Genomic DNA, 15,089 nt, shown 5'->3' on the forward strand with positions numbered 1-15,089 from the left:
CGCCCGAAGTCCGCCGCACCGCCAGATTTGCGCCGCCGCCCGAGCTCCATCGCCGTCGCTCGATCTGCCATCTTCCTCTGCTGCGCCGCCGGGAGAGAGGTCATCGGCGGAAGGAGGGAGGAAACCGTCGCCGGTGGGGGAAAGAGGAGAAGGGGACGCGATGGAGTGAAGTGCGACGACCGGCGACGGAGTAAGGACGAACCGATGAAGTGTTTGGCTGTATTTGGCCTATGTGTCGGAGGAGGCCCCATAAAATGGTTTGGCCTCCACTGTGACCATCGTTGTTTCGGCCCAGTCGGCGATGCGGCAGTTGTCTTTTGGCGTAGTTTCTTCTTAAAATAAGACACAGATTTGATCTTTTTGATTCTGGGATAAAAATTTTCACCTTCTTCCTCCTGCACCGCGTAGAGTCGCGAGAGAACTCCATCCACTCCATGCATGCGGGGGCCGAAGCCTTAGCCGCTGCAGCTGGCGCCGGCGGGATGGTCAGGTCGCCGCTGCTCAACGTGGAGTGACAAACCCAAACCGAGGGAGCAAGAAGAACGGAGGGGAGTTGCATGCATTAGCACTAGACACTAGTAGTATTTGCTGTGCTGCATCGCCCTTCCCTCTGCTGCTTTTCTGTCTGCCACCTGACCAATCTTTTACCTTTTACTTTTTGACTATTCGTTATATTAAAAAAAAATATGATTAATATTTTTATTTTTATTAGATGATAAATCATAAATAGTAGTTTAAGTATAAGTAATTTTTTTAGTTTTTTGAAAAATTTTCAAATAGGATGAATATTCAAATGCTGAACACGAATCGTCAAAAGTTACGAAGGAAGTAGTTATCATGTTTGGAGTACTACGTATTTACGTGGATTAACAACTCTAGCGTGATTATATGAATATTGTTTCAATACGATCATACAAATAATATATTTGCAACCATACGAGAAAATACATTTCGAATTATAATTTCCATTGCACGTCACATATCAATTAATGATGGCACACAATGAACCGCCTGCATGGATTGAACCATCAAAAGTTACGAAGAGGTAGTTATCATGATTGGACCACAGGAAAAACAAAGAAATTTGAGAAGAGATAAAGACTCATAGGATTTTTTCCATGAGGTTCTACCTCATGTTAAAATTTCTTCAAAACTTATATGAAAAGTGGCATTCCATAGGAATTTCATAGGATTCATATGGTTCATTCCTTTGATTCAAAGGGCTTTGTAGCAACAATACCTATATGAATAAAATCCTCTAAAATTCCTATAAATTTTCTTTGAATCAAAGTGGACCTAAAGTTGTTTCAAATTTAGTGACAGTTTGATAATCATTTACAATTATATATAGCGGAATATCAGATATGATGAATAATATGAAACCATCTCGGATATAGTAATAGAATTATCTACAGTAACAATATATTGTAGACTTAAAAAGATGTATTTGTATTATAGACGATCATTTATATGAATCGGCGACCGCGGTTGCTATGGGCTCGTTCACGGTTGCTTGGTACGACGAGTCTAATCGGCGCACTTAAAAAAATATTAGCACATGGTTGATTAATTAAGTATTAGCTTTTGCAAATTTGAAGAATGGATTAATTTGTTTTTAATGACTTCCATGTAATTCGTTTTTATATAAAAATATACATCCTAAACGGTATTGATATCGTCATCCCAAGGCTTACTTAGCTGCCTCAGTTTGATTTATTCTGGTGTATTATTAGAATTAGAATACTTCAAACCTCCTGGAAATCGCCTCCGTCGCAGCGATTTCGCGCTGGCGTGGCCGCACGCGGGAGGCGACACGTCATCGACGCTGGAAGCGGCCGGTTTTCCCGACCGCTCGTCTGTCCACGCCACTGCTTGGAATGCTCTTCCTATGTTTCATCTATGAGCTTGCTATATGGTCTTACTGCCACTGCTATGTGGGCCATTCACATTTTCTTTCTTACAACCAACCATACGGCATGTCCATGCGAGAGACCTGTCCTTTGTCTGGGCACTCTTATACTGTTTAGGTGCACCGTTGGAACTGGTCTGCGGTCTCCTGTGCATGTCATGTGGCCCTTCTTTTGCTTTTTCTCCCTTCTGGCCTATGAGATTTGCTCACGGTCTGTGCAGCCTGCTGGCTACCTGCAACTCCATTGACAGGAAGCATAGTTTGATGCTATTGGTTCGTTTTTTGTCTAGGCCAAATCACCGTTGCTTGCACATGGTCTATACGCCTTCGGTCTCTGCATTGTGGGGTACCAGTTCTTCTGTTTACTGGTTGGACCACCACCATTTGTCCATGGATTGGTTTGTTCTGCTGGATCATTCACTGTTGCATTTCACTTGGCTGATAATTCTACTACAGCCAAACCAATTGGTACACTGCTACTGGGACCACCTGTGATGCTATTGGGAGTTGTCTATTTGTTATTGGTGGGTGCTTTCTTTCACGGTACATATGAACTTGTGTTCATTTTTTAAAGCTAAAATAGTATATTTGTTTTGTTCTTATATGTATCGCCACCAATCTTTCTTGCTTCCCTTCTCTCGCTTCTCGTCTTTTCTCATTGCTTTCTCCTGTGTGTTCTTCACCGATTTCACAGCACCGTTTGACATATTTTTATCGGACTAAATAATCCATCAGCAATGGCTGGGTAAGAAATGAGTTTAAATCGATTTTTTCTTATTGGTCTGCAAATTCGATTACGTTTCAGAATGTCTTCTTTTTGGATGTGCCTGATATATGAGTCTTCATTATTGATCGTTTGATTCCCATTTTTTTCGCAGTGGGGAAGATTTGCATGGGTTAGATCGCAGTTTCAAAGGTTCTTGATTGTCTTACGTAACAGGTGCACCAGCTGCTGATGTAATTTAGCAGGTATTCTTTTTCTTTTCTTCTTGACGTTTTCTGTCTAGATCATATTCTTTTAATTGCATTCAGCTAGAGATTATTCTATACTGATCGTTTTCCGTTTGTTATCCAGCTCTGATTAGTTCTGTCGGTGCTCGCTCTTACTATTACTGCTTTAGGAGATTTTGGATTCCAGTTAGTGTTCTTCGTGCTAACCAGTGTGATTTCTCTTACTGCTGTTCCAGTTCCCCGTCGTTTTTTTATCCAAGGTAATTTATTACCTCATGCTATTTACATTTGTTTACTTTTTACAACAAAATTTTGGCCTGAATAGGGAGAAATTTTGTACAAACATTTTGGAAGAAATATATGTCCTCAGCAGTTATCATGTGCTATATACCTACTGCAATATTCCTGTCTTAATATTATATGTACAGTCTCTGTCATCGCTATTTTCGTTAGCAATAATAACATAGATTAATATGTATTAATTTTTTTCCTGGCAATTGCAGATTCCAAATGGCGCACGTTCTCATCTCACAGCTGTCATATGGTGATTCAAACATACGAATTAAGGCTAGAGTTTCTAGGCTATAGGACTTTCATGATCTCAATGATGACGCAAAAATTGTGCACACTGATCTTGAGTTACTGGATGAAATGGTAACAATTTACCTGCTGCGATTTTTCACCAAAATTTCCTTTATTGTATTAATCATTCTATCGACAATATTCTCTATATTTTAAATATACAGGGGAACACATACATGCTCAAATGTCCATGTAATAGACAAGCTGAAGCCTCTTCTTCAAGAAGGAAACTTTCAGATATGCAAATAGGACATATAGGCCAGTTACGCATAGCCTAATGATCCTATTCACTAAATGGACAACTTTAGAAGAATGTATCGATGTACCTGTTGATTTCCCTGGTATAACATTTTCATTGACACCTTTTGGAGATATTCCCTCTCTTGTGGACAAAAACATCTGTTATGTTGGTAATAACCTATCTATGCCATCTTACTGCATATACACATCTTTCGCTTCTTTACATCGTTTATTAAATTTACGCATACAAACATATATCATGAGTGTCATAACTGAAATTGGCACAACATCTACTGTGCGTCCTCAGTCAAGGAACACTGACCGTTTAAAGAGAACACTACAAATATGTGATGCAAGGTTAGTTCCATGAAACTCAATCCTTACCATTCTACTTTCCAAATATATGTTTCAACGATCATTCTGACTAACTTTTACACATGGTTCAAATATTTGATGCTTTGTTCCAAATATAATTACACACCAATTTTTCTATTAACCCACATCACTAGCAATTCTACACTACCTTTGACACTTTGGGGAGAACGAGCAACTGCTTTCGATGCTGAGAATATCTAGAATGCTAGCCAAACACAGCCTCAAGTGGCTGTGTTTGTCGGCACACTTGTGAAGAACTACAAAGGCCTAGGTACATTTGTATATACAATTTCGCTTTCTATGTTGTGTATAAAATAACAAAATTTCAAAATTCCTTTGTCCTTCAACAGGGCTTACACTGACTGGGAGCTCCCCATGCAAATGGTACATTAACCTTGAAATACCTGAAGTACTAGAACTGACAGAGAGGTGATTTTATTATCTTCCAAGTATTCCTGCAATCTATTTACATTGCACAGTTTGCAATTGTAACCATGCCATCCATTAATTCTACATAAAATATGTTTCCATAGCTATAGCACCAATTTTTAGCCAATCAGGTGGAACAACGCTCCTACTGGATTCAACCAAAGCAACCCACAACAAAAGACAATTAAAGACATTCTTGGCCTTATTCCTCATAAGCATAAGGTTTCTGTTGCGTCTTAATTAATTATTAGCAGCATTTTCCTGCATTTTACACTGCTACTACCAAGAGGATATTTTCACTCTTACCCTTTGCAGGAAGGACGCTTCATAGTAAATGTGGTTGTTAAAAGAATATGCAGTGAAAACCCCTGGTGGTACAATTCATGTCACCTGTGCTACAAAACCTCAAAACCATATGGCTCAACCTACAAGTGCACCAGTTGTTCCTCTATAGGGATACCAGATCAAAGGTCAATAGCACTGTTTAGTTAATTCTACATTTCTAACAGTCTATCACCCATGAACTTCTATGTTTATTTAGATTTAAATGCAGGTACAAATTAGTGCTAATTGCTGGAGATACTACTGCTGATGCAACATTTATTCTTTTTGTAAAAACTGCACAACGCATCATACAAAGACCGGTGTAATCTCTGATCGAAGAAAATCCACCAGACAGTGAATTCATTCCAAGAGAAATCTTAGCACTTGTTGACAATTATTTTCAATGGAATGTCAGCTTCACAAAGGATATTAACAGAAGCAAAGAAACTCTCCAGGTTAATAGCGTTATATCGTCTGCTCCAGCAGATCAACCACTGTTGCTTGCGTCGCCAGGCAGTTCACAAACAACATCAGCAATTATATCCGCAAGCTCAAGCAGTTCTCTCTAGATAGCACCAACACCAAGTGAAACAAGCACCGAATCACAATTAGCCATCATATCAACACAGGGCACTTCAACACCAACAAAATACACTCCTACTGCTACAACAGATGAGACGCCAACTAGCAAATCAAGCTCCTTAGGATTTACCAAAAAAAGCATTATTGTCTCAGGCTACTCTATATCATCTCAAACTGGAAAGACCTCTATTGACAGTAAGGTATCCTTTTCAATACCTATACTCTTGCACTTACTCTGTTGTAACCTAAATTTCCTAAATATCTGAACATACATTCTGACCTATTGCCTAACTGTGCAAGGCAAAAACCGTCACACATCATCAAGAGAAGATATCACAAAGTGCATCTTTAGCTGCAATTGTTCCCCATGATACTTCAGATAAGGTATTTCTGTTCTTTCTTTTCATAACCTAATCCATCAATTTCTAAAAAAAAGATCATCTTCTACAAGACAAAGGTCAGTGTTGAATCTCCAGATAAGTCTCCACAGGCAGATCCTTTGCTGGCAACAAAGAGCACACCCAAAAAAAGGTGTCTAAAACTTTTAGTTAAAAGTTATAGATTTTTCGCACACGTTGTTTTGACATGTCCTTATAATGAACAGAGATAGACCTACAGAAACTCAGTTGCCAAAAAGTTGTTCAAGGATAGTACCCAGAAGAAACCCACTGACAGGTTATTTCTGAATAGCTCACCTCACCTCTCCAGACATACACATCAATTCTTTAGTAAACTTCACCACATTTCTAAACTCATAATTCATTCATGCAGTGAGTGAGATGGATATATGCAGTCCATCAGCATGTCTTTTGTCTATGTGTACAAAACAAACCGCCCCAGCTAGAAGTCTAGAGGCAACAAGTTAGCTGCAAGCCAAGAGGAGGCCAACAAGCAAGTCCTTTTGTTCATCGCCCCAGTCATGAATATCATTGTAAATAAGTAATGACATATTTACCTTCCTTGCTGCCTCCTATGTTGTCTAATGTTATTCGAACAGCTGCCATTTCTATGGAACCCAATATAATTATGACGGCATATTACTTAAACACGTCTCCTTCATATCAGGCACCATTATACGCAAAGCAATTTTTTGGTGCTACAGCTACATCAAACAATACAATATACTACATAATAAATAGCACAAGTTATTCCGGCAAACAAAGTCCATTGTCACAATCCCACGAAATGGAAAGATTTTTGAAATACACTACACCCTCTATATTCCTATACATATAAACAATGAAAAAAGAGCTTTTTTATGGTCCTTGAAATAGTACCTGCCAGTACTAGTACTGGGAGGTACCAGATCAAATCTAGCCGTTCATTTAGCAGGGTCAGGATGGACCAAACGAAAAGATAACAGTGAAACGACCAGCGCAGCAAAGCAAATCGGTGTCTCTTCCTCTCTCCTCATCTTGCCACCAAGAAAGCAGCTCAGATCTGCCTGTGCCATAGCTGCCTCTCCCCTTTCTTGCTCTAGTCTGCTACGGTGTGCATGCTTCCTCCCATTCGACGCCGTGCCGCGCTGTTCCTTGCCGCCCTTCTTCTGTTGGACGCGGCGGCAGGTGCGTCGTTCCTTGCCACTCTTCTTCTGTTGGATGCCGTGGCAGGTGCGCCGTAGTAATCGATCTGGCTAATCGATGGAGATATATTGAATCCCAGAGAAATGGTTTATTCCACTGCAAGGCAAGACAGCTTACATGGTTTTCTGTTGAGCACATCAAGTTGAAGTTGAATCAAGGAAGGGCTTAGTTGCTTAGAAGAAGTGGCCAGGTAAATCCAGTAGAAACTTTCTAACTCCTTCAGTTTTTTTATGGACTGAACAAAATAGCAGTAATTTATTTTGTTGCTTTTAATTATACATTATAGCGTGGGATGGTACATTGGTAGTTGCAGATTAGTTAGGAGAGTACCATTTAAAATTTTTTTGACATTTTTTGAACTGCTCCCTAGAAGGATGGTAATGTCCATATTTTCCTGATGCATACGTTGGTTTGTACAGACTTTTCTCATGGCTTGTAAAATGGGTAGTAACAGTACCAACTTGGAGGAACAAAAGGAGTATGAAACGATGATTAGTATGAGATTTAAGAGTGAGGAGGAAGGTTATGTATTTTACAATAATTATGCTAGAGAGAAAGGATTCAGCATAAGGAAGGATTACGTGAGACGTGATCCAATTACAAATGGGATATTCCATAGACAGTACACATGCTCTAGAGAAGGATGTAGGAAAGATATGTATATGGGTATGAAAAATAGAACTAGACAACCCCGGGCACTTACTCGATGTGGTTGTGAAGCTCAATTTGTGATAAAACTTGACAAGGTTAGGGGTGACTGGTATGTTTTGAAATTTGTTCACAAGCATAGCCATCCATTGTGTAAACCTGATGAAACTGCTTTCTTAAGGTCACATCGTGGACTGTCTGATGAACAGAAAGCTCAGGTAACGGAATTGAAAGAGGCTGGTTTGCGTCAGCATCAAGTGATGGATGTTATGGAAAAACGCCATGGTGGTTATGAAGCGGCTGGGTTTGTTTCTAGGGATCTATATAACCACTTTGTCAAACTAAGGAAGAAACAAATACTTTGGGGGTGACGCCAACCATGTTATCAAGTACATGTAGGCACAACAAAAGGATGATATGGAGTTTTTTTTGAGTACGAGATGAATGATGTTAGTTCTTTGACAAGGTTATTTTGGTCAGACCCACAATCTCGCATTGATTATGAGGCTTTTGGTGATGTTGTTGTTTTCGATAGCACATACCGTGTGAACAAATATAACCTACCTTTCATCCCCTTTGTTGGTGTCAACCATCATGGTTCCACTGTGATTTTTGCATGTGCCATAGTTGCAGACGGGAAGACATCAACATATGAATGGATTCTTAGGCAATTTTTGAATTGCATGGGTCAGAAACATCCAAAATCCTTGATAACAGATGGGGACAATGCAATGCGTAGAGCAATCACATCTGTGATGCCCAATTCAGACCACCGGTTATGTACTTGGCATATTGAGCAGAATATGGGACGACATCTACATCAAGATATGATAGCAGATTTCAGAGTTCTTGTTCATGCACCCATTGATCCATATGAGTGGAGGAGAAAGTGGGATGAATTCAAGTTTAACCATAAAGTTTCTGAAGATAACAAGTGGCTTATGAGGATGTACAACCTAAGAAAGAAATGTGCTGCTACATATACAAAGTTAGGTTTTTCCTTGGTATGAAAAGCAATCAGCGAAGCGAGAGCCTAAACTCAAAACTTCATAGGTATCTAGATCGAAAGCTGACTTTAGTTCTTTTGGTTGAGCACTATGAGCACTGCTTGTCACGTATGAGACATAGAGAGGGTAAGTTAGATGCAAAATCTTCTCAATCAGTTCCGTTCACAGCTAGCGATGCTAGCGAATTTGAGAAGGATGCCTCGCATGTGTTTACCCCCGCAGCTTTTAAGAAGGTGAAGTTGGAAATTTGCAAATCCATGGATTGGGAGGTAATAGATAGTATAGAAGAGGACAGTCTTGTGAGGTATGTAATTTCAAGGAAGGAAAATAGTGAGAAGATGAAAATATTGAGTTGTACGTATGTAGATTCATCCCTGCAAAGCATAACTTGTCCTTGTCAAAAATTGGAGTGTGAATGCATACCTTGTGATCATATATTTGCTGTTTTGCATTTTTTTGAAGGCTGATGCAATTCCTTTGTGTTGTATAATGCGTAGGTGGACAATGAAGGCAAAAAATGCTTTTTATTCAGATAGGTATGGTGAGACATATCATTGGTCTGATCAAATGGAACGCTATCGCAAGTTGCGTAGCGTTGGGAATGAAGTTCTATTCAGATGCTCAATGACTGAAGAAAATACTGACAAGGTGTTGAGTATGCTTGTAAATTTAGAGCTAGATGAAACTTGTGGGTCAGTTGGGAATGAAGAGCTGCAGTATAGTCATGTGCTTGCACAGAGCAAACGTACTGACATTGAGAGATCTGCAACAGTTCATGATCCTGATCAAATTATTGCAAAAGGAGCTCCAACTAAAAGAATCAGGGGTTTCATGGAGAAACGTGTTATTCATTGTGGCTATTGTCATGCTCCTGGACATACGATTCGGTCATGCCCTCTGTATTTGAGGTAGTCCAAACACTACTCTTCTCTCTTCTATAGTTTGTGTTTTACTTACATCAAATCTGATTTATAGTCTCGTACAAATTTTTAACTCTTTGCAATGCAGGAAAGTGGAAGAAGACGTTTGAGTGGGGTCTGCAAGTGTGGCAACAACTAGTCTTTTATCACTATGTAGCTTGCACATTTTCTGTCTTTAATATTTTGCCTGAGTTGTCACTATGTGATAGGATTTATAGGACTACAGCACAAAAAATGTGGACTGCTTACTTTTGTATCTAATTGAGTCACCCTTATGTTTATAAATGTCGTTATGTGATGGCATCATGGTTCTTCCATTTCTAGTGTGTTTTTCAGTTGTATGATTGCTAGCTGAATATTCTTGCATTCTGATTTCTGAGAAGGAGAACATTCATGCATTGGCATGGTGTTATTTTTAGATAAAATCATGCATGTAATAAAGGCTTAGTGAACTATGCTATGTCGTGTGTACTGCGCTGGCTGAAATCATAAATGTCCGATTTCGTGAACAACTTTCATGAGGTAACTGAAACTTTGGATGCAAAGTTCTGTGCTATTACAACTCCATGTGGTGATCTTCTATTATATAACATGCGTACAGAGATGAATGCATTTTTTTAGTGTACCTGCCAAACTCATGACCTACAAATAGTATTTTTGAAATTAGCTTCAGCACGGTGACAGATTTGCATTCCATGATGTATGTTCCCACATATAGACAGCCACACATTCAGAGTCAGATATAATATCGACATAGATAATCAAGATATCAGTTGAGCAGTGGTACATAGCACTAATTTAGACAAGACATTTGTGGCTCACAATATCAAATAATTACAGTAACAAAACCAGAATCACAACAAGGGCTCCAAATAACCAATTTGTACCATCGTTGGTCTCCTGCTGCTTTAATTTGAATGAATTGTCAAATCAATTTTAATTTGAAGAAAGTCTTTATATAATTTAAAATTTGAACAACCTATATTGGCTCTTTCTATCCTCTACTTGACCAATATTTTGTGTTTTTGACCAATATTTTGCCACTACATTTTTCTATCACAGGAGACTTTTACCCTGGAATGGTGCATTTGCTCAAACTTTTGCAGTGTATTTTCCTATTACAGGAGATTTATCAGTAGGCTTTATACACTTAAACACTTAACATTTGAAGGAAATACGTATGTTGATTTTAAAATCAACATTTAGGCAATGTTGATTTTATTTCCTTTGGAATCTGTTTTAACACTGAACTGTAAATCATATTTTGCATCAACGTTTGACAAGCCTATGATGAAACTGTGACGTAGAAAGAATGCACACAGGACCATAACATAATTTATCCAGTGCAGTGCAAATTGTATCTACATCAAGTAAAATTTCTGCGGATCATAGTTAAAATTGCGCAAGAATACCTAATGAACTCTACATTACCAACAAGATTCAGGTAACACTTGAATTCGGCAAATACCCAGAACGAATTTTAACCTTCAGCAAGCTTCCAGGACGAAAGATTAAAACATTCAGTCGATCAATTGATATACATTGAACAGGAAGTATCTAGAACAATAATAAAATTTCAGTTGATCCCTTGATATACACTGAACATCTATCAGGATTAAATCCAGTCTATCGCTCGATATACCTGAATTCTGCATTGATGATACATGAGATTCCTGTATTCATGGTACAAGAAACAGTAACTTTGAACTCGTTCCTGCAAAAGAACTCATCTGCACAAAAGAATGTCTCGACGCGGCGACGTCCCTAGCGAGCACCAGCGTCGGCTGGTGTGGATGGCAGCCGAAGGAGGCGTGGCGTGCTGCCTGGCGACGACCGGCGTTGGAGGTGGTGCTGACCGAGTTGGAGGCGGAGGCAGCACGCCTGGCGACGACCGGCGGCGGCGCGCCTGGATCTAGCGTGGATGGCGACGTGAAGGAGGCGACGGTGAGCTCGAGAGGCGATGAGAGGAGGCGGTGACGGTGCCGCCACAGCCCTCCGCCGCCTCCCGCATCTCCCTCTCCTCTGGCGTGCATCTCGCCTCTCCTCCTCCGGCGCCGCCCGCTTCTCCCCTCGCCGCTCGGCTTCTCCCTCTCCTCCGTCGCTCCTTGCTCCTCTCTCGGTTGCTCGGCTTCTCCTTCCTCCCGCTAGATCTGGCGATGGAAGAGTTGGATCGACGAGCTGCCGGCGACGGAGTGCGGGAGGCGTTGGGTCAGGGGGCTACCGGCGATGGGTGAAGGAGGCCGGTGATCTGAAGCCGACGGAGGCGACGACGGCCGTGCGGAGACGGAGAGGCGACGACGAACGCTCTGCTAGCGAGAGCAAATAAGGGTGAGGGAGCTGAGGGGACGCGCGACCCCCTCTCCCATCTTGCATCCGCGCGCTGCACGCGCCCAGCCCGGACGGGGAGGGAAGCTCAACCTGACCGTTTCTCCTCAGCCTGGCTAGGGAGACGATTTTGCATGGGTGGAACCAGGCCCCGAAAGGCATGCAGGCAACCAAACACTCGTCGATTGCATGTGTGGGTGCAAATCTGACTTGATGTAGGCTACCAAACACGTCCTAAAGTCACGTGCCACGGTCCCATGCGGTGAATAAATCAAACAACCAAAAGCTAATCCATTGTAATGAGATAAAATCATGTTTCATGGATAATGAAACTCGTACAAAATTATATAAAACCAATTAGATGTTCCAAAGAAATACCCGGCATTTAATTTATTAACATTAGAGGTTATTTTGGAATATTTAATGTCTCCGGTATATTTAATTTAGTGTGATTAAAAATATTGAACTTTTTAATTAATAAGTCGTTTTGACTTATTAAGTAATCAAACTTTGTAATTTTGAACAAATCTATAGATAAGTATAGCAATAGTTCTAATACAAAAACATACACTTCGTTGATACATATTGATTTTAATCCGAGATATATTTACACGTGGACTCATTTTTATTATTTTCTTTATTTTTAATTGATCTTTTCTTTCCTTGTCTGATTCTAAAAAAACATTATTGTCGATGATTTGGATCGGCAATAAAACTATGTGGTGGCTATCAAGCTAGGAACTCGATGGTTATGATGAACAAGAAGGCGATTTACCCAGGTTCAGGTTCTCTGTATACGAGATAATACCCTACTACTGCTTGACAATTGTATTTGATTGTGGACAAATCAACTAGAAAATAGGCGATCTGAATATGCCGTGTGTACCTCCTATGAGGGGTGCCCCTTTCCCCCTTATATAGTGGGGGATAGGGCTTACAGGTAGAGTCCTAATCTGGTAAGACTAAGATCTATCTTAATTCGGTTACAACTCGAATCCGGCAGTTACCAAACTCCGATCGTTCCCATATAGATACGATTGCTTTTCTATTCGATAACCCCCTACCATACGTATATATATAGTCTAAGGATACCTCTAGTAGAGGTATTCCACAGCTAGGGGTGGATAACGAGCCAGCTCGGCTCGGTCTAGCTCGTAAAGATAACGAGCTAGCTCGGCTTGGCTCGTTATCGTAACGAGCTAAATACCCAGCTTGGCTCGACTCGTTACAAAGCTCCAGCTGGCTCGTTAGGCTCGTGAGCCATACATGAAAAGTGAATCTAAACAATTTTTCAATAGATTATACAAGTAAATTTTCAGTTCAAACATGAAAATCATATGAATTTGTACCTAAATATTAAAGTTTGAACCAACATATCACATGGTGAACATATGACGTACTGAACACATGCATAGGGGTGGAATCAATGAACGCCGGCGAATCGCGTGTCTTTGGTCTAGCTCATTAGGCTCGCGAGCAGCTCACGAGCTAGCTCGAGCTGGCTCGTTATCTCTAACAAGCTAAAATGCTAGCTCGGCTCGTTAGAAAATGAAACGAGCCGAGTTGAGCCGAACCGAGTTTGTCATGAGTCGAGCGAGCTAACGAGTCATGAGCTTTCTGTCCACCCCTATCCACAGCAGCCCCGGAGTCGTACATAGCCGAGCAAATCATCCGTGTAGCCCCCGAATCTGGGTAAACCTTCGCTTCCATCATAACCATTGACTTCTACGCCTTTTAAGCCACCCGGCTCATTAGCTGAGTGTAGTTTAGCTTAGTCTTTCCATCAATCGTAGTCAAGCATAACCTTACACTATCTCGGTTCAACCTGATCTATCAAGGTTGTACTCCATTAAGTTGATTGATTGTTAGGCGAATCTATAGTTGTTCGTAATGAGTCACAGCTGATGATTACCAGTGTGATTTGATTGTATTAATTTATGTTTAGTAAGCTTCTAATTTATCTTTAAGTATATTGATTATTGTTATTATTCTCATGAAGTCGATCAATATATTACTATGCTTTTAGATCCGATCAATTGGTTACCATATGAACCATCAACCATAATGGGTGATTGATGATCACGTGTTCTACACTTAGTAGTCTACGCATAGTAATATTCTAATGTTAATATGTGATATACGAACCATATCATATTAGACCAATGTTATTCTTTAATAAATAAATTGATCGTTATCATAAACTAAATTTATTACAATTAAAAAGATGACTAAGTTTAATATCAACTAGATAAATCTTTATGTACGCACATAAATAACGTCCACTGTGGAAGTTCAATTCACATATGAGGTTGTCTCACATGCATATGCCCAAGAACTAATGTCAGTGCACTATCAAAGCACGAACAAGTTTTGTGTACACTGCCTGTCCCAGTGTAGACTAGTTGTCCCTTTGGAAAACGTGTTGTTGCCCCAGACTACTCTGACTGTAGCAGTGATTACAATACGTACATATGCATTGGAACTTCCATTTATGTCAGGTAAAGTGATAGATGTTACTTACAGCAGGCAAATGTGATCCTCTACCATACTCGCCCAGGATTTTCTCAAGTGGGTCAAGATACTACTATTCTTTACTCTATTGCCTGGAGTGTTGTCGAATCATTCAATGTCAAGGGAGACTAGGCCCACATGTCACTGACGGTACTGAATGGATAGGATTGTAGAGAACCACTGTGTTAACGGAAATACGTATAGGCCGACGAAGTGATGCCGTACTCAGTAACCGATGCGTCTGATTGAATGTGGCTTGAACCACACCTCCACACAAGCTAGGATGGATAAAACTCTATCGACAGACACACTCACCAGGCATTCCCATCATCCCAAACCGAGCTATGTTAGAACTCTCAAATGCAATGACAGTACGACCGGAGAACCATCGTGCAACAATGGAGGATTCAGGTGGAACCGCCCGACAAGCTCCCAGCCAAGCTAAGGTATGTACACCTTACAGTAGCAACATTCTCATACAATATTTCATACAAAAAATTTCGTGCTTACACACTTAATTCTTAGCCTTCATTTCTTCTGTACTTACAATAAAGTCTTTAAGGTCTTTCAACTACTATGTCTAATAATTTTTTTAAGACTTGCAACGCTAAAGGTCCGTCCTGCTAGGGATGTCACCTTTCAATCCAAACATTTAATTCAACAACCTCACATGTCTTCTACCTTGTTGCATCTGCTAAATGAG

At 40.3% G+C, this 15,089-nt stretch overlaps 1 protein-coding gene across 1 annotated transcript; it reads left to right on the forward strand.

Annotated features, from left to right (window-relative positions):
• Positions 1 to 3,040: 3,040 nt before the first annotated feature.
• LOC102717853 (replication protein A 70 kDa DNA-binding subunit E-like) lies at positions 3,041 to 4,490 on the forward strand. The gene is given in 6 exon segments (XM_040524781.1): positions 3,041 to 3,120; positions 3,364 to 3,559; positions 3,669 to 3,852; positions 3,937 to 4,039; positions 4,192 to 4,328; positions 4,408 to 4,490. Coding segments are annotated over 5 exon segments (696 nt in total). The 5' UTR covers positions 3,041 to 3,120; positions 3,364 to 3,370.
• The last annotated feature ends 10,599 nt before the right edge of the window (positions 4,491 to 15,089 follow it).

This window comes from Oryza brachyantha, chromosome 1, assembly GCF_000231095.2.
Source record: "Oryza brachyantha chromosome 1, ObraRS2, whole genome shotgun sequence".
NCBI lineage: Eukaryota > Viridiplantae > Streptophyta > Magnoliopsida > Poales > Poaceae > Oryza > Oryza brachyantha.